General features: G+C 37.2%; 1 protein-coding gene across 1 annotated transcript in view; it reads right to left on the bottom strand.

The window, feature by feature from the left end:
* osa (trithorax group protein osa) overlaps positions 1–23,216 on the bottom strand; it is a 144,450-nt gene that overhangs the window by 90,227 nt on the left and 31,007 nt on the right. Inside the window, exon 2 of the mRNA XM_077438418.1 lies at positions 4,694–4,801. Coding sequence (XP_077294544.1) covers positions 4,694–4,801 — 108 coding nt within the window. The remainder of the gene's footprint in view (positions 1–4,693; positions 4,802–23,216) is intronic.

The following is a 23,216-nucleotide window of genomic DNA, read 5'->3' as shown; positions in this document are numbered from 1 at the left end:
CAATGATAGTAATTGTACGAACTGATCGTTCGGACAGACGTGTCGCAATGACAACTTTTTATCATGAGAACGAATGCGTGCATATTATGGTTAATCTGTCTCATGTACAAATCTACAGTTATCAACTTTGGGCTACCAAATTCGGCTCGTCTCGGCAGCACCCCAAATTCTAACGTAGAAGGGTATTGAAACGACTTAGCCCTTTTAAGTTTTTTTTTTAACTTTCAACTTTCCTGAATTAAGGGGACCTTACAAAATTCGATAAAAGAAGGCATTCTGCCAAAATAATACTTACATGAAGTGAATTTGAACAGAACTAAGCGCATTTTATTTAATTAAATAGAGGGTGGGTAGCCAATTTGTGAGGAACCGTTTCAACAAATTAATTCAAATAAATTGACAAACTCTGATCACCCTATCCGTATGTGAACAAGTAAACGATCACCCTAGTCATGTGGTCCGTTGATCTTCGCATAGCGTGACCGTACCATCTCAGACGACTCTATGATAGGTTATTGGGGATAGGCTACAAGATATCTTATTTAATTATTACTAGTGGTTTTACCCGGCTTCGCTCAGTATTTGTAATATAAACAGCTTAAACATGGCTAATCTCATAGTAAACATTCATTTGTTTTTTTGAATCGAAAACAAATTTAATTCAATGATATCGTCATCATAGAAACTTGATTTGTTTTCCCAACCAAACCTTACAAAATCTCTTTAAGACTTATTTATACGTTAGAAAAAAAAACTGTTTTTTTCTGCTGCATTTTATTACATTCAATGATAAAAATGGTAATTATAAATGAGGAAAAAAATACAAAATTATTACTATTTAAGATATTTGGGATAAAATATAAGACAATATTATCCAAAGACAACCTTACATGTAGGTAGGTAGGTTAGGTAGTTTTTACCTTTTTTTTCATATTAAAACAATTAATATAAATATATTTAAATGTATTTGAAAAAAATTCGACCACGTGCGGATCGAACCGACAATTTATTTTTATTTTTACATACCTCTTATACAGTTCATTATTTACAACAGAGCATCGCAACCCGAGTGACGCGGCAGTTTTTGTGCCGCGAGCACCACTTCGATCTAACGCGCGCGAGTGAGAGAGAAACGGATGTTAGTTAACGTTGTCACCTATGTATGTACGTACTAGCTAGCGACTGCCGATGAAGTACATATGTATGAACGTAGCTGACAAACTCAATGACTCGTAAACAATGAGTGCCGCGAATATCAAGAGGTTGCGTGGCTCAGGGGTACAACACTAATAATACTATAACAGTAAAACATTTAAAAAGCAGGCCGATATATGCAATGGTCCAACAAACCCATCGTATCCTGGTCTTAGAAAATTGCAGTATCCGTACTAGAGCTAAATGTTAAGATTGAAAAAATGGGTCCACACAAAATAAGATCCCATCCTCTAAAAAAAAAAAAACCAACGCAGAACTGTTTGAGTAATAAAACACCACAGACCAATATACATGATACTGCAAAACTTTTTAATATCCCTTATCGATGCACTTGATAGTCAGTTTAATGATTTGTGCGACAAAAACCCAGGATGGAGAGAGAATGGGGGGGGGGGGGTGGAGGGTGGATGGATGGTGGTGCGGCTTTGCGCATGCGCGTCGTTTTTGATTCGCCTGGCAGCTGTGCTGTGTGCACGTACGCGTATATATATATGTATAGGAGTATGTTTTTTCCGTCGTCGACTGTAGCTGGCGTTCACAGTCGGCCGGGTTTACGAGGTTCTCGACCCCTGGGGCCGTTGTCGAGCGAGAGCTGTTTCAAAACTCGGAGCCCGGTGTGTGTGTGTGGCGACACACCACTGCTCGCCAAACCAGACCAGAGGACGACAACCGACGGCTCGCGATTTCAATGTCGCTGACAAATTAAATGTTTTATTGTACACACTTTGCTTGCGAATTTACTGTCCGCATATATGTATGTACGTGTTCGTCCTCTTGGACGGCTGAAATAAATTATTATTTATACCTTTTGTCGTATATATTTATTTACGGCCGGCAGTAGTGGATTAGTATCACTGTTAAAGTCTGTTAAAGTGAAGCGGCGACGGACAGATCTGACCTCAATTTAAGTTTATTGTGTGCGATTGTATCCCGCGCGGAGCTGAGTCATTTCGCTAATTATTATTGTAAATTGCAAATTGTTCAATAACAATTTTAATTGATTTTTATTCGGAATAAATACAAATTTGATTTATTTAAAGAGAGCTTCCAGAACTTGCGACTATATAACGTAATATTTTTGTAAAATAAAATTAGATCTAGGATGAGACTTAGAGGTAAAATGTACATGCATCGCATTCACCCCCTACCCGACGGCCAATTACATTTCGCTTCAGTTTCGCATTGCATTTTGATCAAGAAATACAACATTGTTCATGCGTATAGCATGAACAAGGTAGAATAGGTCAACAATAGGTCGGTAGAATTTTGAGTTGGTGGTTCATGTGTTTAAGTATTTACATTAAAAAAATACGTAAAAATTGATATCATTTATTTATGGAATACTTTTTTTATAGATTTAATAATAATTTATATTTTTTAGACGGTAAAATTAATTGTCAACTTCATGGTATGTACAGTAAAACTTACAGTAATATTATTCAAGACCATGCATTTGAATTATATTGTAATAATATTATATAGTTAAATAAGATATAATTTTACGTCCTTACAAAGTTACAACATATTGCACGAATGCGACAGCATGCCCGGTTCTCGTAAGTCTCACGCTACATCGAATCGACTATAATAATTAGTCACCGGAGCCTGAGCGGGCCGTGTATTGTTCAAAGGTTGTAAATGCATTGTTAAAGGTTTGCCGAACAATGGATAGCACTGTGACTATCCTACATCTAATAATAATATTGACCTGAATGTATGTATAGGAATAAAAAAACAATTGGGGATAAAAAAGTGCCCCGAAAATCGTATTTAACAAATACTATTGTGAATTTCGAATTTGCACATCATTGACAATCTACTGTAATTTATTTTGCTACTGAACGTTTGAACATTTCGACTGTTATCGGTAAACAAATAAAATATGGGTTTTTATTTGTAAGTCACATATTTTTTGCAATATATTGTGTGGGGTAAAAATACGAGGTTTTAAATAAAAATCGGTAACAAATAAAATATGGGTTTTTTTTTAAATTAAGTCCCATATATATTTTTTGCAATATATTGTGTGGGGTTAAAATACGAGGTTTAAAATAAAAATCAGAACAATTATTAAATAACTGCGTGATAAAAAGGCTACGTCACGTTCTGCGGGTAAGCGATAGCCGTCAGTGCAAATAAACGATACTTGTGCAAGTGACATTAACGATTTGGACTTATAGTGCAATGAAATTTTATAGCAGTCGAATGTAAAATGTCACAGAAAACCCCAAATGAAATATACCTTTCAATTTCTAAACGACTATGAAATTCTCGCATTCGTAACACAAAACTTTCGGTGCGTTCCGTTCTACTCACTTGAAATTTCTCGAGACTCGTTTTCTCGATTTTTGCATTTATAGTTTGTATATTATGTACAAAATGTTTTTTTTTTTTTTATACAAGTATGTAATATCTTGAATATACTCGACATATTGTAATATGTATAGATTTTCAAGCTATTAATACCTTAAAAATATTTAATAAAACGTTTAAATACCAATTCTTACTGAAGTATTTTTTTTTTAAATATTATTTAATGTTTATCTATGTAATAACTAGAGGTAGGATAGTCACAGTGCTATCCATTGTTCGGCAAACCTTTAACAAAGCATTTACAACCTTTGAACAATACACGGCCCCCTCAGGCTCCGGTGACTAGTAATAACATAGTAGAATCGGTGGAACGTAGTAGACTCGAAAACATTATATTAGGACAATTTATCTAAGTAGGTGAAATTTTGAATAGCATTTCGCATTTCGACAACCAAATCAACTCATTCACAAGCAACCCGAATGAATAATAGAGTGAGAGAAATTTACAGCATTATACAATAGACTTTTTTTATATTGATTATATGCACTACATTATCGAAAAGGTTGGAGATCGCATCTGAACTGCCTCCAAAATTTTTTTCGAGCACCGTAGCACAAACCTAGAGGAAAAGTAAGCCAAATATGTTATCACGGCCGACAACAAGGCGCATTTTGTAATTTTCATATTAAAAACCGTTCGTGAAACAAATTTATTTTACAAAACAAGCTTTAATTTAAAACGGAGCCGACTTTCTAAAACAAGTCAAACATAGGATCGTATCTTCCTCTGAAGTATTTTATAACCTAATGGAGTTTCGAGAGGTGTGTTGTAGTAGTATCGTAGATACCTCTAACATTTTCCATTATAAAACCAATAAAAATAAGCAACGATAGAAGAATGGCAGCGGGCGGACAGCTCGGTCTGAGGAGTTACCAAACCGGCACAAGCACAACAAGAGAAACGAAACGCCACTCGTCTAGTCTCCACTGGCCGAATGTACAACGGCTAGAAGCACTCTGGGTATAATAACGTTTCTAGGCTACGAAATAACCCACAGTACACACACCCCATAATTTTAAATTGAACGCGGGGAAAAAAACGAATAAAACGTGCAATCCTTAATAGATTATATGGAATCGGTCGTATTATTAGATAAATATCTACCTGATGAGCGTGAGGTGAATGTGGAGGTTGCGGTGAAGCACTGGGCGCATGCCCTGGACTGTGAGGAGTTCCTCCAGGACTCGCTTGGGGACTAGGCCCCTGTTCGTACTGAAAATAGAAAAAAATACACAGTTAATATAAATCGATAAATATTTAATGATATACAATAAAAAAATATGAAAGAAGGGAGCATAAAACTAACTAACTGCTTCATTTTAATTTTTGGTCTAAAATGTAAACTAAATATTGCTCGCCATTGCCTTTCTGCTCTACATATTTGTACATAAAAACTAAACCAAAGTTTTATATAAACAATTGTTTGTATATCCGCTTTACAATAGTCGGATATTGGAAAAGCTCGGAGCTCGGAATCGAAGGACTCTTAAACAAAAACGCCGGGCAAATGTCATTAGTAGAGGTAGGACAGTCACAGTGCTATCCATTGTTCGGCAAACCTTTAACAATGCATCTACAACCTTTGAACAATACACGGCCCCCTCAGGCTCCGGTGACTAGTCATTAGGGCGCAGACACAGGGGGGCACGCGGCACGTGTTTTTTTTTTTAATAGTTTTGCACATGTAAATAAACCGCTAGCTAACACTCATAATCCCAAGCTTAAATCCTTGTATTGACATATGTAGGTTTAACATTGATCAATAACGGTGATTCCCATATTTAAAGAAATGTAGAAAAAACTTGTCGAAAACAAAACTCAGCACGGGAGGCCAAGAACTTGCTCGTGACGTTCGATTCAGTGTGTTTTCACCAATTGTTTATTTAAAAGAAGTTTTCAACTTTTATCCGCCAGACTAAAGCCGGGCATTGCCGCCTAGTAAAAACAAATAAAGCAAAACTATTACTGAGCACTTTCTTATGGACAAAAGACAAAAATGTAAAATCATGTTCACGACAACTTGAGCCTTATTCCTAAGGTTGTTACGATATAAAATTCATTTGTGAATGCAAATAAGTTTTTAATGTGTGCATGAGCATATATATCCTATACTGAAACATGCCCAAACCTTACTTATATTTATAAGAATTAGTTGAGTTTAATTTAGATAGGTACACTTATTGTAAGTATAATACAATACAGCACATGTTCTCTTATTCAGTACTTAATGGGGATTTGAAACGTCCCGATGAGAATGAAGAGGGATAAGTCGAGCTGGAATCCCAAAAAGCACGAGGCACACAAAAATTAAAATATATATGAAAAAGTTCCGGGAGCAAAAATACGGCCAATAACAAAGTTCAACCGCGTCACACATCGAACCGAGAACCTTCAATTCAGAAACACGAAAAGGCAACACTGATCTGTTTACATTCGAGACTGGGTGAATAGATAGTTTGATTTTTGCGTACCAACGTGCACCGCATACGTAGTAGCGAGGGTTCAAATGCGACCTCCCGTGCAGTGAGTACTCTACCCTTTGACCGAGTTGTGTGTTTACTTTCGTTTTCGCTCAGCTGACGGGCGGGTTACCCACCCCACTGGGTGAAGGGGTTGGTTCCCTATACCCAACCCCTGCCCTCCCTCAAGGACGAGACCCCTTTCATTCTTTGAAGGTTGGTCATGTACCGGGGCTCCATTCTGTAGTGCTTACTAAAACGAAGAGCAAGCAAGTGGGCGAAGATAAAAATAATCACACGCAGTACAATCACTGTCAAGGATAACCCAGTAAGTACAAAGCGAGCACAATCTATTGTTTTATTTATACATATTATATAAATATAATATATCGACCTCGAAATAAAACATCAATTTACAATATCAATAAGATTCGAATGAAAGAAGAGAGAGGTCGTTGACTCTGTGCCCATCTGCGATGAAACGAAAGGAAAATCTCTTATGTTCACATAGCCCACTTACCCAGTTAAATATGTTTTACCCCAGAAAGGTGGGAAGTATTGTGTGAATGAAGGGTGGCTCAGAGGGCGGTGGAAAGGGTGTTTGAGGAAAATGGGGTGTCTGGAAAGAGCACAATACGATTGACTGCTCTAGTTTTATCCACTTTTCACGAGGTGAGTGTCTACTTACGTACTCGTAAATTACCCTAGTAGTAAAAAAAAATAGGTAATTTTCCCAATATAGGTCGCGAAATCTTGAATTGAAAAGAGGGAGAATTTCCATACAAACTCGCATGGAGAGATAAAGGCAAAATAATTTTGAACTAACAATAGGATACTATGAATAAATTATTTAATGGATAATTTCATGTTTGGAATGGTTTGAATGTTCCGACGCCAAATATTATTATTGTGTGTAATCATACGAGTGTGTTTATAATGGAAGAATGGTCTATTATTCGTAGTATAAACATGTACGTTGGAATACATCAAACACATAATATTTCTAAATGAACATACCTATTATCTCGACGAAAAGTTTATTCTATGTAAAATCTTTTTTTCTAATAAGAGAGTACCGAAAAGCATTCGCTCCACGTCATTGGCCTATTTTTCTTCACTTCTTACTATTCGATCGCATAAATATGTAGAAATTCCGAAGACAACAAAGAGCAAGTCATTACAGAAATCCTGTCTAATCTAACGAAAATACATTAAAATAAATGTATTGTAAAATATATAATTTTATTACATGGGATATACATATGTATCATTAGATCTAACAATATATGATATCTTGACAAATGCTGTATTTTCCTTATGCATTAAAGAAACACTACAAAATTTGTTCCTAATAAAAATATAATAAATTTTCATAAGCTTGAAAAAATATTAGTATGTAGTTAATTTAATCGCTAGAGATATGCGTCGAGGATGCCTTTATGCACAAAAAATTGTTCACTATTGTTATACAAAGCAAGAGAACAAAAAAAAGGTTGACAATAGTAAACTATTTTTTATGCATAAAAGCCTCCTCAATGACGATCTCTATTAATTACGCGTGTACTTCGACAGCGATAAGACGATACATATTTTAAAAATTGACTGATTATTGATTATCATACAAAATTATTTAAAGAAAACTGATAAAAACCTTTTAAAAATACGTTAACAAGGCTACTTACTGACTATCAGCAGTGGTTGAGGTGTCAGCTTCTCCAAAATTTTTGGATGCTTAAACGTGTTTATTACGATTTTATTTCACCATCGATTTTAGAGGACCCAATTGAAACCCTGTCGGCGACTAAACCTCACAAAATGGCAAAGTTTCAAAGCGATCGGAAGAGTGTAGGACGTTAGACTAATTGACGAATTGAAACTAATAAAAAAAAAACCTTGTAAAAAAATAGATTCGAAAAACGTTTACTATACAGCTAACATTCTGCTATCGCTACTATGGTCATTTTTATCACGATAAGGAGACAGCATCTCAAAACGATTATGCTATCTACACATCAACCATTTTTTCAACTTTATGATCGTGGATCGATTTTTTTACAACTCACTTCCAAAATGATACAACACGGTTGAAACCCAATACTATTTGAAAGTCCATGATAATTGGATTCAAACGACCAGCCGATTAATGACCCACATGATAACTCATGACGTTAATACGAATACATATCAATATGTAGAATTGAACAACTGCAGAATACTCAACAAATTTAGAACAGGGAGGTGTCTAAGAACGAGAGACCAAAAAAACGCCATCCATTTACATTTTGAACATTTTGACATTATACATTTGTACAATTAGAAACATTGACTTCTTACATAAATATGTATATTTTGACTTACATTTGAAATTCCAAATGTAACATATGAACGAGGATCGTCTAACGAGGACTATAATTTAGATTACCAAAGTGTATGATAACCATTAGCTTAACAGTACAATGCTTTAAAATTTTACAAGATTACATATGACGGCCAAACACACTTCAAATACAAATTAACCGCTCGAATAGTACGTAAGTATTTTAAAGAAATAAACAAACACAATCAATAGAAAAAAGTATCTGACTATACATTCCAATATATAGACATACTTCTGTATGTATGTACTTGTGCTTTTGATAAAGACTGCAAAAGCCAAAAATCTAACGCTAATAAACGAGAGGAAACCAACAAAAAATCATTGCCATATTCGAATTCAGTGGGTCAAACTTAATAAAGATTGATTAGTCTCCGCTCCGGTGATTTTTTTTGTTGATCAGTGTAATTAAGTAAAAAAAATAATGCGATTTAAACGCGAAGTGACTCGGATTTTCAACGAATCCAACTCCAGCCAAAAAAACCACGACTTTGACTCCGAATCCACAGCCAATATATAAATGCACCTTTTGTTCAACGTTAACAGATAAGTTCAGGCTTAGTAGTTCCACTTCTCAAAAAAAAAACTTATGTTACTGAGAGTTGGCGCGCTCTCGTACTTAATTATTTTATTATTGAACAGTGAAGTGTGACAACATGATATACAGGTCTGGGCATCGAAAGTCGAAAGATCGAAAATAACGGTAAACGGTCTATAGATAAACTACCCGCTCTTCACATGTATGCATGGTAAACGGACTATTTCACATATCGTCATAAAATCGCGAATAAATTTCGATCTTTCGACATTCGCTCAAGTCACTTTGGATGCAGTAACGGCCACCGATGCTATACACCTATTCACTAACATGACACTGGCGCATTTGTTCGCGCCAACTCTCGGTAACAGACCTATACATATTACATCAACTCCATTCGTCTCACTGAAAAACATAAAAATACAAGGCACTAATTTGAAATGAAATAAAAAGCTTGTAAAAAAGAAAAGGCATACTAATATAATAGTGATGAAATGAAAAGCAGACGTTATCAGCGAGGCACATTGCATTGGTGCAACACTAACGAGAACATGATCAAATTGAAGAAGCAGTTAGTAATAAATGGAAGGAGATGAGGGCGAGGGCGAGGGCGAGGGTGTATGGGTGTGCTGGGTGTGTACCTGGTGGGGTGAGTATGGGGGGCGCAGTCCCTGTTGGGGCGGCGCGGGGTGTGCAGGGTGTGCGGGGTACCGCTGCTGCGCGTACGGCGGCGCGTGGGGCGGGTGTGAGGCGGGGGGGTATGGCGCAGGCGGAGCGCCCCCACCGGGGTATCCGCCCCCACCACCGCCCCCGCCCGCGCCCCCATACGCCTGCCCGCTTCCTCGGCTTCCTCCGCCCTGCAACAACAACACCACCGTCAGTGGATACTCGACACGAACGCGACACCAATCGTCAGGCCGCAACTCCACAACTTCGTGCGAATTTTTCGAGGAAGCCAAATAAATAAATTTGCTTCCTTTTAGTCAAAATCAACAATTCACTTTTAATTCCATTTATTTAGAGTTAAAAAGCCACAAAGTTCTCTAATTTATTTAAATGTTTCAGTTTTCCCAATACAATGACAATACTCTGATTTTGCTATTTTATGTTTAGAAAATTCAGCGCTTGTCGCCATACAAAACCAAATATTTATTAGAAACATTTTCGATTTTTCTACACATAATAGATTTAAATTGAGCATGTAATTAATTATTAATTTCCGGCTGAAATGGAATAAAAAGTTGATAATGAAGATTTATTAAACTTCCTCAAAAAGCGCACGAATTTAAGGGATGGCCTAATATTTATCATACAAACAAGAGCGATTGCGAGAAGATTTGCATAGTGCCAATTTTGATGCATTGTACCAAATTTAGTACAAAAACAAACCCTCTACAAAATCATCACCCGCTGCACGATAATTATCAAAATAACGCAAATTTTTTTGTAAAATTGTTTATGTACGCAAATTTTGAACATACTATAATAAATAAAAATAATTAAAAAATTCTAGACGAAAATTAAAAACGAATACGATATTGATAATAAAATAAAATATAAACCCACACTGACTGTTCATGTTGTGTTGTTGTTTAAAATTAAATGTATGATGAGATGATTTTGGATGTACAGATAGATTTAGTAGAATGATTTATAACATATATAACGGCTAATGTGTGTGGTGAATGTGCATTATGTTTTTTTACAATGAAAAAGGTATTCTAAAAATGAGTGCGTTAAAATATAAATACACAACAAAAAGTAAAAGTGGAAGATTTAAAGAAAAACCACACCTTTATCTGAAAACATTTTTTTTTTAAATAAAAATCATTCACATTGGCCGTACTGTTTTATATACATATATACAATTTCAAATAGACAACATATTAGTCATTTGGGTTAAAAGTGTGCTCAAAATATTCATTCGAAATGAAATAAATAGTTTCGTCGTGTAGGTCGGAACTTTTAAATATTCCGAGTCACGCGACGAACTCTCATTCGATCACACACAAAGACACACTTAAAACTAAAAACAAACTACATATGTACATACATGTTAAATATAAAAATAGAATAACCTCAGAATTGAAGAACACAAATGGTATAAAAACATACATAAAAAAAAACATTGAGCATACCTACTCATGAATTTTTACGTATATCTGAACACAATCGGAGTCAAAACTTGACCTATGACCTCGTAGATTTCGTGGGATACTTTCGCGTTATATAATTTTTTCTTCTATATGAGCTCGTTTATTTTAATCATATTAAATGAGTAAATCAGCAAATTTTGAATACAATTACGATGCGTTTACACCAAACGGACCACTCAACATTATTTCTTATTGTTTACCTGTCATTTTTTTATACCTACAAAACTAAAATAATTAAATTACATACATATATAACAGGAAGGCCATGCATTTTAAGTTGTACATACATTTCATTGTACATTAATCATACTCAAATAGTGGTGACATTTTTAGCCAATTTAATCCAGGAACGGTTTCAACAATGAAATCAGAAAAATTGGCAAGCTCTGATAGGAAACGATCGACCTGGAGTCACAAATATTCAAGTCTGACCAGCAGCATTACAGATATACTCAAAATAAATACCTTTTCAATCGAGTTCAACCCACGGGATCGAACCCGGCGCCTCTCGGTGCTAGGCAAAAACCCAACCACCGAGCCATGCTGCTGGCTCGATGGTTATATATATATATATATATTCTGAATAAATTGCTAACCGATTGATCATACATATAATGACCATACTTCAACGAGAGCAGACATGCTTAAAGCGAAATAACGTACGCATTTCGAGCGTACAACGTCGTGGATACTCCACAACTGAAACAGATAATGAAGCCTGGGCGTAGCCGGTATTATAACACATAATTGAACAGAATTTAATCGCGTACATTTGGGTCATGCACGAGGCACGCGAAACAATTTCCATACAATTCGGCAAATTTGACGTGGGAGATGCCTAGTTGCGAGAGTTCGGGGTATTGCGAGAGCGTGGGCAGGTCGGGAAGGAGGGGAGGCCCGTCGCTCATTACCGCTCAAACACGTTTGGTCGGAGAGAAGACAGGTGTGGCGCCAAAAGGAGCTTCGTACGTACGTACGTACATACGTACGTGTAAATACATACACGAGCTAAAACTGAAATATAATTAAAACGAAACAATATTAAACAAAAAACTAATTGAGCGTATACAAAAACATCGTTTAAGGGGGGAGGGAAAAATGAATGCGTCGCTGGCTTTCCCTCCGAGGTGTAATATTATAAAGCGGCGTGTTAAAACCGCAGGGGGTGAGACGGTGGGTCGAGTGTGAGGGGGGGGGGGTGCTGCTGGCAACATAAATCTCGTCTCAGTTCGGCAACAACAAACAAAAACACGTTCGGCGAGGGAGGGTGGAGGCGCCAGAGGAAGATGGAGGGCGACAGCCGCCGGCAAGAACAACACACCAGAGGAGAGAACGAGGGCAAGAAGTGCGTAACAATGGGAGGACGAGCACAAAGGCGCCTCTCACGCAAACAACAATCGGACCGGTTCGCTTATTTTTTGACGATTTCGCCCTTACGTAAATTGTCTACGAGCCCCGAGACGACGTCGCATAATTCGATTCGGGACAAACAAAAATTAGGAGAAATGAATGGCTGAAATTTATACTCGCCAGCGACAGCAGTACATACACGAACTCGGTATAGTATATAGTGTTGCTGCTAATGTGTAGCTTCCCCGATGGCTTCTCTGGCCGCGAGTATCACTAACCAACTTAAAGTCAACTACAGACTGGAAGTTAAAGTTGAAAACTTGACGTGGGTTAATTTTTTCAATACGAACGCAACTCGCACAGAAGTACAAAGGTACTGCAGCACCCCCAACCAAATCAAGTTTTATATTTATTTAATATACTAGGGGGAGGCGGCAAAGCCGATAGACCAAAAAAAAGTAAAATACATTCAAAATGACAATATCAAAATTAAAATAAGAGAGAAAATAAGTAAACAAGAAACAGAAATAGAGAAATAAGATATTGGGAAAGAAGAATTACAGAAATCCTTTAAGTTTAAGAAATGCATCAAGCTTATTCTTAAAAATATTAAGGTTATCAGAAATTACAATTTCATTGAGAAGACTTTTCTAATCTGATCAATTTATTAGATTTTTCTTTTTGGAGAAATAAAGTTTTGTAGACGGGGTATCCAGTACTTGCAAAAACATTTTTGCCACCACCACCACTGGTGACTTCCTAATTGAACTAAAATAGCACATTTGTATTTTACACGAGATTTGACAGTAATTTTGCATAATGGAACTAACTCAATAAAAAAAATTATACGATCCAGCGTTGCCCAATTGGATGAAAGTTGAAAAATAATCTCCTACCCTTTCCAAAACCTATCTACAGTATAAGTTAGGAAGTACTGTAAGTATAGATCGGATTTTACTTGGGACAAGAACGAAAAGTAACGCAAAGGACTAATCGGGGCTGGCTTTAACCGGTAAGCAAAAGATGCGCTGCATCGGGCGCCGTCCCAAGAGAGCGCTAAAGTGTGTCTTATCGATAAAAAATCTACAATTAATTTTTAAAGGGTATTAAATATATAAAGCACTATAGGTAAATTAAATTAAAAATAAAAAGGGCTCAAAATTCATATCTATAAATTAAAACGCGGTTGTAGAAATGTCGCACGTGATTGCATTCGTGATTGACTGGGAATGTACTTGTCTGTGTTGATTGAAAGATTAGATCTTTTAACAAGTTATGCTCAAATTTTCAATTTCTTTTAAATTTAGTACATTAGAAAATTACGATAAAATTGAATTTATTTTAATTTTTTACCATATACCTATTTTTACCATATACGAGTAACTATTATATATACATGAATAACAAATTAAAATGTTTTTGTTTTTTTTTTTTTTAAAAAAACCCTAGAGCCGGCACTGCGACTAATGCCAAGAATAAATCTAGATAGATATTGAAAGAAAGCGTTTTTTATAATATTTTAAATTCGACATACATACTAACATACTCGGTTACAAGTTGGTCTTGCACAAATTGGATTCTTATCTTTAACCATGAGAAGTATACCAAATTAGGTGGGCTGATAGCTGAACGAACAAACAAACATTTGTTTGAATTTCGTTGGATCCGTTTGACAAAACTGATTTCATTTTGTTTTTACCAGTCGTAATGCATAGCATAAAGAATCTGAAGCAATGTAGAAGGAACACGAAACGTATGGCAGATTGTCTTGTTGTGAGTCAAATTTTCCTTGAGTTTCGCATTATTTAATCAAAAGTCAATTTACCAGCATTCAAATTCACAAGAAAAGCGATAAATTCAAGCTGAATTGTTGAAAAGTGCACGTAATATATTGCAAATATTCGCTTATCATCTTACTTACAATCGCCGCTACTACAAAAGGTGAAGATTGCCAATTTTGACAAAAATACCAAAGTAAGTATATATAAAAGGCAAACATTCAAATTTTCAGAACAACGTTAGAAACGGGCCCGAGCATATTGACCAGCAAGGGATTGTCCAAACTGCGTAATCGGTTCCATTCGACTGTCACACTACGCCGAAGCAATTTCATTTTGCCTAATGACCAACAAAAACACCCCCCCCCCCCACACACAGAAAAACTTTCGCGTAAGCATAATTGTCAGTAGTTAATCCCGGCCATTACGAAAAACATATTATTCAAGAGCATTCGATAGATCCACGACCGTCCTTGACCGAATGCCTTATTTTATTTCGGACCCTCAGTCGGTTAACGAGCACTCAAAAAAAGATGGGGTCGGCCGAGCAGCAATTTGGGGCTGTTCGGAGGTGGGAATTAAAACGCAGAACAATCGTATAATCGCACGTGATCGATGTCAGATTACAAAACTTCAGATAGGGAGGAGGATTCCGCAGAAGGATATGGTAAGTGGGATAAGTGTAAAGTAAGGTACTTATCATTCAAGGGGGATTGCCCCCCGAGAACCTTTTTCGGGACATTTATCAATGCGAGATGGAGATGCGTCACGCGAAGGTATCCCCCTCGGTTTCCCAGAAAAGTAAGACAGGCAAATTCGGAATAACAACACAAAGTCTACATATATAAATAAACACGTGGGAATTGACAGCTCATTATGTATATTCGTATGCGAACCCGACAATAACTGAATTTATCGACCGTTTTATGTTTACATAAAAGCGCTTGTAGTACACAACGGTACAAATTCCTAGCACCTTACTGCAATTTCACCGTTCGGTGGACGTTCTTTGTCAAGTGGAGAAATCTCACATTCCGTAAATGCTTCATTCAAAAATGCTCGAACGCCATTGACTGATCCTGCTTTTGTGGGAAAAGTATTTGTACTCGCACCACTACATTATGTACCTGCTACAAATACGTCCCCACTTATGTACATACATGGTGGAATTTACAGTATGGATCGGCGACGGTCAAAGGTTTTGCCTCAAGTAGGTATTCATTTGATACTTTTATCACATTATTGATCATACAAGCAGAAGTGGTTCTGAAATATTAGGTACATATTTCCATATTCCTAGTAAACTACCACCTAACACCTACTGTTAAATGTAATAGCTAACTACTATGAACTAGTTTGAAATGAAATTTCAAATAAGGACCCATTCATATTGAAATCTGCATCGAGTATTTTTATTTTTTACATACATAGATATATAATATACCAAGAATGTCTGGCAGGTAGACTCCAATGCGCCTTCCTAGACAATTAATTACAAACATTACAGCATTTTTATTACATAAATCACTGTATTTCGAGAGGCTGAAGTAAACGAAATTAACATTTAATTAATTGATCAATTGAGACATCTATGGATTTAGACTTGTACATACATTTTTACATATTGTACATAAATCAAATTCAGATTTTTTTTTACAGCGGATAGGATGATTTTTGCCCTATTTGAGGAACCGTTTCAACAATGAAAATCAGATAAATTGGCAAACTTGGAGTCACAAATATCCAAGTCTAACCAGCAGTATTAAATATTAGCACGGGATCGAACCCAGTAATCTATCGGTGCTAAACATAAACGCAACCACCGAGCCACACTGTTGTTTATTAACATATAACATGTAACAATACTCCAATTAAAATATGAAAATAAAAAAAATAGAAGAATAGGTCTCGTGGGATATAAAGGAAGCACAAAGTTCAAAAGCTGAAGTTACGAAAAACAAAACGGTTGTCCGGCTTCTATAAAAGGGGCAAAGGAATAAACAAAATTTGAAGCAATTCAAATCTTGAGTTTTATAATACGTTCACACAAACAGTTGTTTGTTATGGATATGTATATATGCTGTATTCGTAACGGGTCTACGTGACGAGACAGAATGTTAAATTACAGAAAACACAAATATCGGAAGGCAAATATCGAAAATCGAAAGATCAAAAAAAAAGGGTGCATGGTAAACGGTATGTATATACTCACTTAATTTGCGCGAGCAGGATACAAAAGGAACAAGAGGAACATGCTTTTCCTCCCGTATTCTGCGCGCGCACATTAATACGGGAGGAAAAGCCTGTTCCTCTTGTTCCCGTTGTATCCTGCTCGCGCAAATTAAGTGAGTATGTACCGTTTACCATGCACCATTTTTTTTGATCATTCGACTTGGAGTCAGTATCAGAGGCTAATATTGCCAAGTGGCATAAAAAACAAGGAGATGTGGTTAAAGTGGATGAGCTACTTTTAGAGCTTGAAACAGAAAAAGTTACGTTGGGCACATCTTGCTTTAGAATATTTTGAAGTTAAATGGAGTAAACAGTATCCGCAAATTGCTAAATCTTGGTATGTTCATTGGGAAAATTTAATGGTTTTTCTAGGATACCCTGAGGCGATAAGGAAGGTAATATATACAACTATATTGATATTTGAGGAATATTTGAATACAAAATTAGATTAATTAAAAAAAAAAAAAATTTTAAAAAAATAATTTAAGAATAAATTGTAATATCTAGAAATTATCTTTTTTGGCAGGATTTTATTCTAAGGATTTAATTTTAGAAATAGTTTTATCTATAAATTTAAATTTGGTAGTTTTTTTTTTTTTTTTTTTGCTAAGATCTTTCGATTTTTGATCTTTGCCTTCCGATATTTGCGTTTTCTGTAATTTAAAATTCTGTCTCGTCACGGAGACCGCGTCCTAACACATACGATAAAGCTATCTCTTACGATTTGCACCGGTTCAAAACTCTTTACAGTACATATCAACTCCAGACCATTTTTATCAGGCACATCGATCGGCTAATCATACCAACTTACAACTCGCTGGAAGTCTTATTACAATCCACCCTCAAGATTTAGCAGATGCCTTTATTACTTTCGCCACCTAAATAGATCTCATGATGCCACCCAACTGGAAAAACATCTGATCTAGATTAGATGCGGTTGATTATAAAATTCAAATGTTTCACACAAAGCGTCGTCGCCGCTAGCTCGATTGGCATCCTAGTACAAAAAGTCAATTGGGACAGGGACGAAAGAGATAAAAGCATCGGCTATAAACAAAGTAAATATGGAAATGGGGGGTGGGAGCGGCGAGGGTCCGTCATATTCTCAAACCGGTCATAAAAGGCGATTCGCGAATTAAACTGTTGTAAAAAAAAGTAATGAGAGGAGAGCCAGCCAAGCAGGCGAGCTCCGTAGGGCGGATGGGGGTGTGGGCGGCGTCATCAATCAGGGCGGGGGCGGCGGCGGATCCGCCCCTCAGCCCGCCATTGGCCGCCGTCGCATCGATCCGCGCCGCCCCCCCCATCCAGGCGCCCCGCATCCTCCACCCGCGCGCCCCACGACATTCACCCACCCCCGTGCTAATGACGATATTATTGTACAGACCAGGGGGAGGCAACCCACAACCGCTGAATATATCACCATTTTTACATAAATCCCATCAAAACTGACAGGTGACAGGCGTTCACCTCACTGACACGTCGACCGTTCCGAAAACGTCACAGGACCCCCTCTAATTAAACCGAAGCATCGACTAAAAAAAATAACACTATTCAGCAAAAAAATCTTCCTCGCCATACAAATGTATCAACGGAGTATTAGTATTTGTATAATTACGTCATTTGGCGTAACCAGAGACTCCGAGACCACCGACCCTTCGAGATATATTTTTTTTTATTTCAATCAAACATGTACACTCAATCGCCTTTACAGGTCGTTCCAAATCGACGAGTGTACTAATACAGATACAATACAATTATACAATGCGAATTCATACAAACATCATCCACAGTGACATATTTGTCTTCTCGCTTGCTTTTCAATTCGCTTGTGAGAAGTAAGCTAGAGTATAATGCGATTGTGTGGAATCCGCATGAAGCAAATTACTCTCTGATGATTGAGAAAGTGCAAAAAGCATTTCTTCGTTTCCTATATAGGAAAGAATATGGGTATTACCCATATCTCTACCCACTTTCCTTTTGGGCATGCTTGGGTATAATTCCCTTGAACTTCGGAGAAACTTCTCATTAATTCGTTTCGTTCTCCTGCTCTTACGTGGTAATACGTCATGCCCGTTGTTGCTGGAGCAGTTGGGACTTTATGTCCCTAATCACTATGTGCGTGGTAGACATCATCATTTGCTGGCTGTACCTCCTGCCCGCACAGTCCTTTTTCGAATGGCTCCTATTCCAAGAGCTATTCGACTTCATAATGAAATCGTTGCTGCCGAGACTGAATGTGATATTTTCCACCTTAGTGAGCGTAAATTGTCGGAAATTACTCTAACCCATTTATCTGGTAGTCTGCGTTCATCATTGTTTTCATGATTGATTGTGATTTATGAGTGAAATTTTGATTAACTCTCTTCCATTTGGGCCTTACAGGGATGTTTTGTATTTGTAGTTGTTTCTTACATATTTATTGAAACTGGCTGTAGGTGCAAGGCATTCCTTATGCTATATTTTATTTGATATTTTTACTTTATCTGTTATTATTAAATGCTATTTTTTATGTTTATGTATGGATGTATTTATGTTTATGTTTAATTGTTATTTTGTTTTATTTTTTGACCATTGTGGCGCTTTAGGAATTCCTGTTATGCCACAATGGTCTGTTTAGAATGAATAAATAAATAAATAAATAAATATATGGAGACATTTTTGAAGCATTTTATTATAGAAAGTAGCTGAACCCGGCATGCGTTGCAATGCAATTCCCGTTCTCATTTCCGTTCCCATTTGTCGGAAAAACGCAGGCAGCGAACAAATTTGAAATTATTCAATTGTTTGTTTATTTGACCCTGACAACGCAGGTCGCGACGCGAAAACATTTGAAATTATTGCGTTGCAATGTCACTCATTCCCGTTTTTCCCGTTTCCGTTTCCCGTTTTTGGGCGATTTTTTTCCACAATAAGCTTCCCGGACATGCATACAACAAATCCTGAAAGTTCCATCGTAATCGGTTGAGTGGTTTAGGAGCCTATACTAGACAAACAGAAAAATAGACATTCATTTTTATATACGTATATAGATTGGCGAGCCTGAAGACGCTGAATAACTTGAGATTAGCAAGAGAGATTGGAAAGGAGATGCCAATTTACAGGAATCGTTTCAATGAAAATCAGAAAAATTGGCAAACTCGATCGACCTGGAATCATAAACCAAGGTCTGGCCAACAGCTACTATTGACAATCAAACCATGACCACTCTGCTCGAAAGCATAATATGCTAACCACTAGTCGACGCTGCTGGCATATCTCAACCTCAAAGAAAATATACTCCTACAGCTTTATATAGGAGACAATAGATTTCTTCAATGTTAGCTAACCCCTAATATAGTCAGTAACATATCAAATCGATCTAAATAATGGAGGTGGTTCAAAATCAAATCAAAAATTGTTAACGGGTAGAAATGTCACTGAACTAACAGAATGAAGCTAGTAAAAAGCTTTCGTCAAATGCAATTTTGTGATTGAATTTATCGTGTTGTAGATTATTTTTTGCTGAGAAACAGCTATAACAGGCAAATAGCTGCAAATGTCTGACTTAAACCGAGGAGTGAATCCTTAGAGACGGAAAAAAATAAGGAAAAAGTTATAACCCCACCGTAAAAATGAACCCAATAAAAACGACGAACCGTTATGAGGAAACGAGAGCTCGCAGAAAAAGAGAGAAAAGGGACAGATCCGAACTGCAGACCGCCGGCGAAAAGTCTCCCCCGCAAATACCCTGGGATGGCGATTTTTGCTAGTAAAGGAATGAATGGTATGTGTCTATCTCCCCTCCGGTCGAATTGAATTGCGTTAAACGTATTCGGGTTCATTCTTATCGTATTGCTTTACGACATGCGAAATTGTCTAGTGCAAGTCTAGCGACTCACGCTATACGACAATAGTTTCGCTTTGTTGGCAGAGCGTATCTAAACATTAGTCAAATTACTAACGTGTCGCTCACAATAATACGCATGTTACACGGCAAATACAGAACACTTTATTTAAGAATTTTATAAATAAAGCTTTACGTGAGCTATTGATAAGTACACATCAATACCGATACCAGACAACAGAGCACAATTTGAATAAGAACACAGTTTCACGAATTGAAAAAGGATCAATACCTACAATGTATTGAAACCCCTTTCAACAAATACATATTGGTAGTTGTAATTGGACATTCACCACAACACGAAGTCGATTGGCCGAAAGTGAAATTGGTCTTAAAATGTGACAAGCTGATATGATTCGAAGAACTACTAAACAAATACATTGCAAAGCAATCATAGCAATCAGTGGCGGTTGGTTCGTGGAAAAATGTTGTACGGGTCTAAAGTTTCTCCATACAAAAACTGGCTTAGTTGGAGTGCAGCAGTACCCAAGTCATCTAAGCACAACCGCACAATAATTGCATTGAACGGTGCACAATAATTGCATCCATTATCCAACCCCGTCCTAATCAATCTACAAAGTTTCTCAACGAGACATGTCATAAATGAAGATTTATTTGCATATGTACAGTTTTCATCCTGCAGGATATCGAAATGTCATCTCTGAAAAGGGCATCACAAGAACCCTTTCAATGTATAGCTATATCTCGACTTCGTTTTTGTCTTCAAAACTCGATTTCAATATTCAATGATGCCTTACGGCCATTGAAGTACATTATACTTACGGTTACGGTTAATGCTTACGGCGTATGCGTGACGCATGCAATCAATCGTCCACACTTGTTCAATACCGTTAACTGAAAATTGACTGTTTCGTCAGTTCCAGCGGCACTATACATAGAGTGATGTGTGATTGTTCTTGACCAATATTGCTAGACAACTGTCTCGTTCTCCGACTGTATTTGTTGAGGGGGGGGGGGCTCATGTTGAGGACTTTAAGGGTCGAATTCTTTAACCTTTAAAGCGGGCTATGTATAAATATAAGTCTAGAAATGGGATAGATGAAATTTGCGACGGTTCTAAAATCTCGATCAGGGAACATCTGGCAACCAAAAATTCCATCGCACAAACTATTATATTAACGAAAGCTTAAGTTTGCAATATGCGAAATAATCCGTTTACCGTGGCTCAAGTTGAGACATAAATTTTTTTTTATAGGTAAGCCCATTTTGACATTATTTATTTATTTCATTGAATATGTACACTTTATTTTACAGATCACTCATAGCGACTAGTGTACTTATACAGATACAATACAATCAATATATGTACATAAGCATATATATAAAAATGCGAATTCATACGTTATCCATGGAGAAATCTTTGCAGCATTTATTATATTATCAAATTGGCGAACCTCAAGAAGCTGAATAACTTGAGATTAGTGAGAGAGATAGGAAAGGGGATACCAATTTAATACAGGAACCGTTTCAAAATTGGCAAACTCTGATAAGAAACGATCGACCTGAAGTCAAAAACCAAGGTCTCGCCAGCAGCAGGACTGTAGTGAGACTCGAACCCATGACTACTCTGTCCGAAAGCATAATATGCTAACCACTAGTCCACGCCTATTTACGAAATTTGAGTGCAGAAATAGGTTAAATGAAAAGTATCGACATAGTATATAAGATGTGCACCAACTGAACTACATATACATATAGCCTTGATAGTAGTGATACTTGCATCCCAAAAAAACAGACACCTGAAAAGCACTACGCAAGCAGATATATAAATAATTCATACGCGAAGCAGTCGAAGAGACACGACACGAGCCTGACGCACACACACACGCGCCCAGAATCAGCTGATCGATACTATTGACCGCATTTGCCTATACGGAATAAGCGTGTAAAACGTTCAAGTGTAAGGCGGGCTGAGTGGTGGAATGGGTCATGGGGTTGGGCATGGGGGTGGGTGGGGTAACGCGTGACGCGGACCGATCAGCTGAGCGAGCACAACACAATCCCGTCCGTTTCTAGGGTTGAGAGTCCAAAGTCATCCGACTAATCCAATTGGACCACACAGCATATATACATTCCGCACTGGAACAACGACGTCTGTCATTGCGAGTACCGAACACCGAACATTGCCACACGTTATTATGTGTATGTTTATTTACGGGCGCGTGCTCGGCTATATGACGCATGCAAATAATTATCGCCGGTGTAAACGAACTCATTGTTGACACACTACTACACTTAAACGCGTGTGTACACACATACGTACGTTGTTGCTTCTATTTTTAATGACATTGAAAATATTCACTGGTGCAAGTTCGCGGCGGTGACATAAAATTATGTAAATGCGCGATCGTTGATCACCGATGATGACGCATATACGTACACGCGGTTCCGCGAAACACCTGCGCAAACAAATCACGATGCAATCAAAAGCGATAATTTTCGGTCACAACACAAGTCGGATTCCGCAAGTTGTGTGTGTGTCCTCGTACAAATGTGAAGAAGGCTATTCGAGTGATGTGGGTGGTCGAATGAGGTAGCGCATTTTGTGGCATAAATTTAAGTTGGGTTCGATCGTGTCGGATTTGGCCAAGCAGATTCCCAAACCAAAGCGGGTTTATGCCAAGTGAAATCAGTCACTGCTCGTTTTTTGAAGTCATACTGGGAAAGTAAACGACATTCAACAATTTCATGTAGTAACATCCATAAAGGGTATGTAGTAGGGATTGCAATACCGGTTTACAGGTAAATCGTCAAAATTTCGCTAAATTTTACCGGTATTTATCGTAAATTGAGATGGACCCAGATGAATATCTAAGAATCCGCATCGAGATGGCTA

The sequence above is a fragment of the Arctopsyche grandis genome, chromosome 9 (assembly GCF_051622035.1).
Source record: "Arctopsyche grandis isolate Sample6627 chromosome 9, ASM5162203v2, whole genome shotgun sequence".
Lineage (NCBI taxonomy): Eukaryota > Metazoa > Arthropoda > Insecta > Trichoptera > Hydropsychidae > Arctopsyche > Arctopsyche grandis.
The sequence above is the reverse complement of the archived record's forward strand: the minus strand, read 5'-3'. Positions and strand labels throughout refer to the sequence as shown.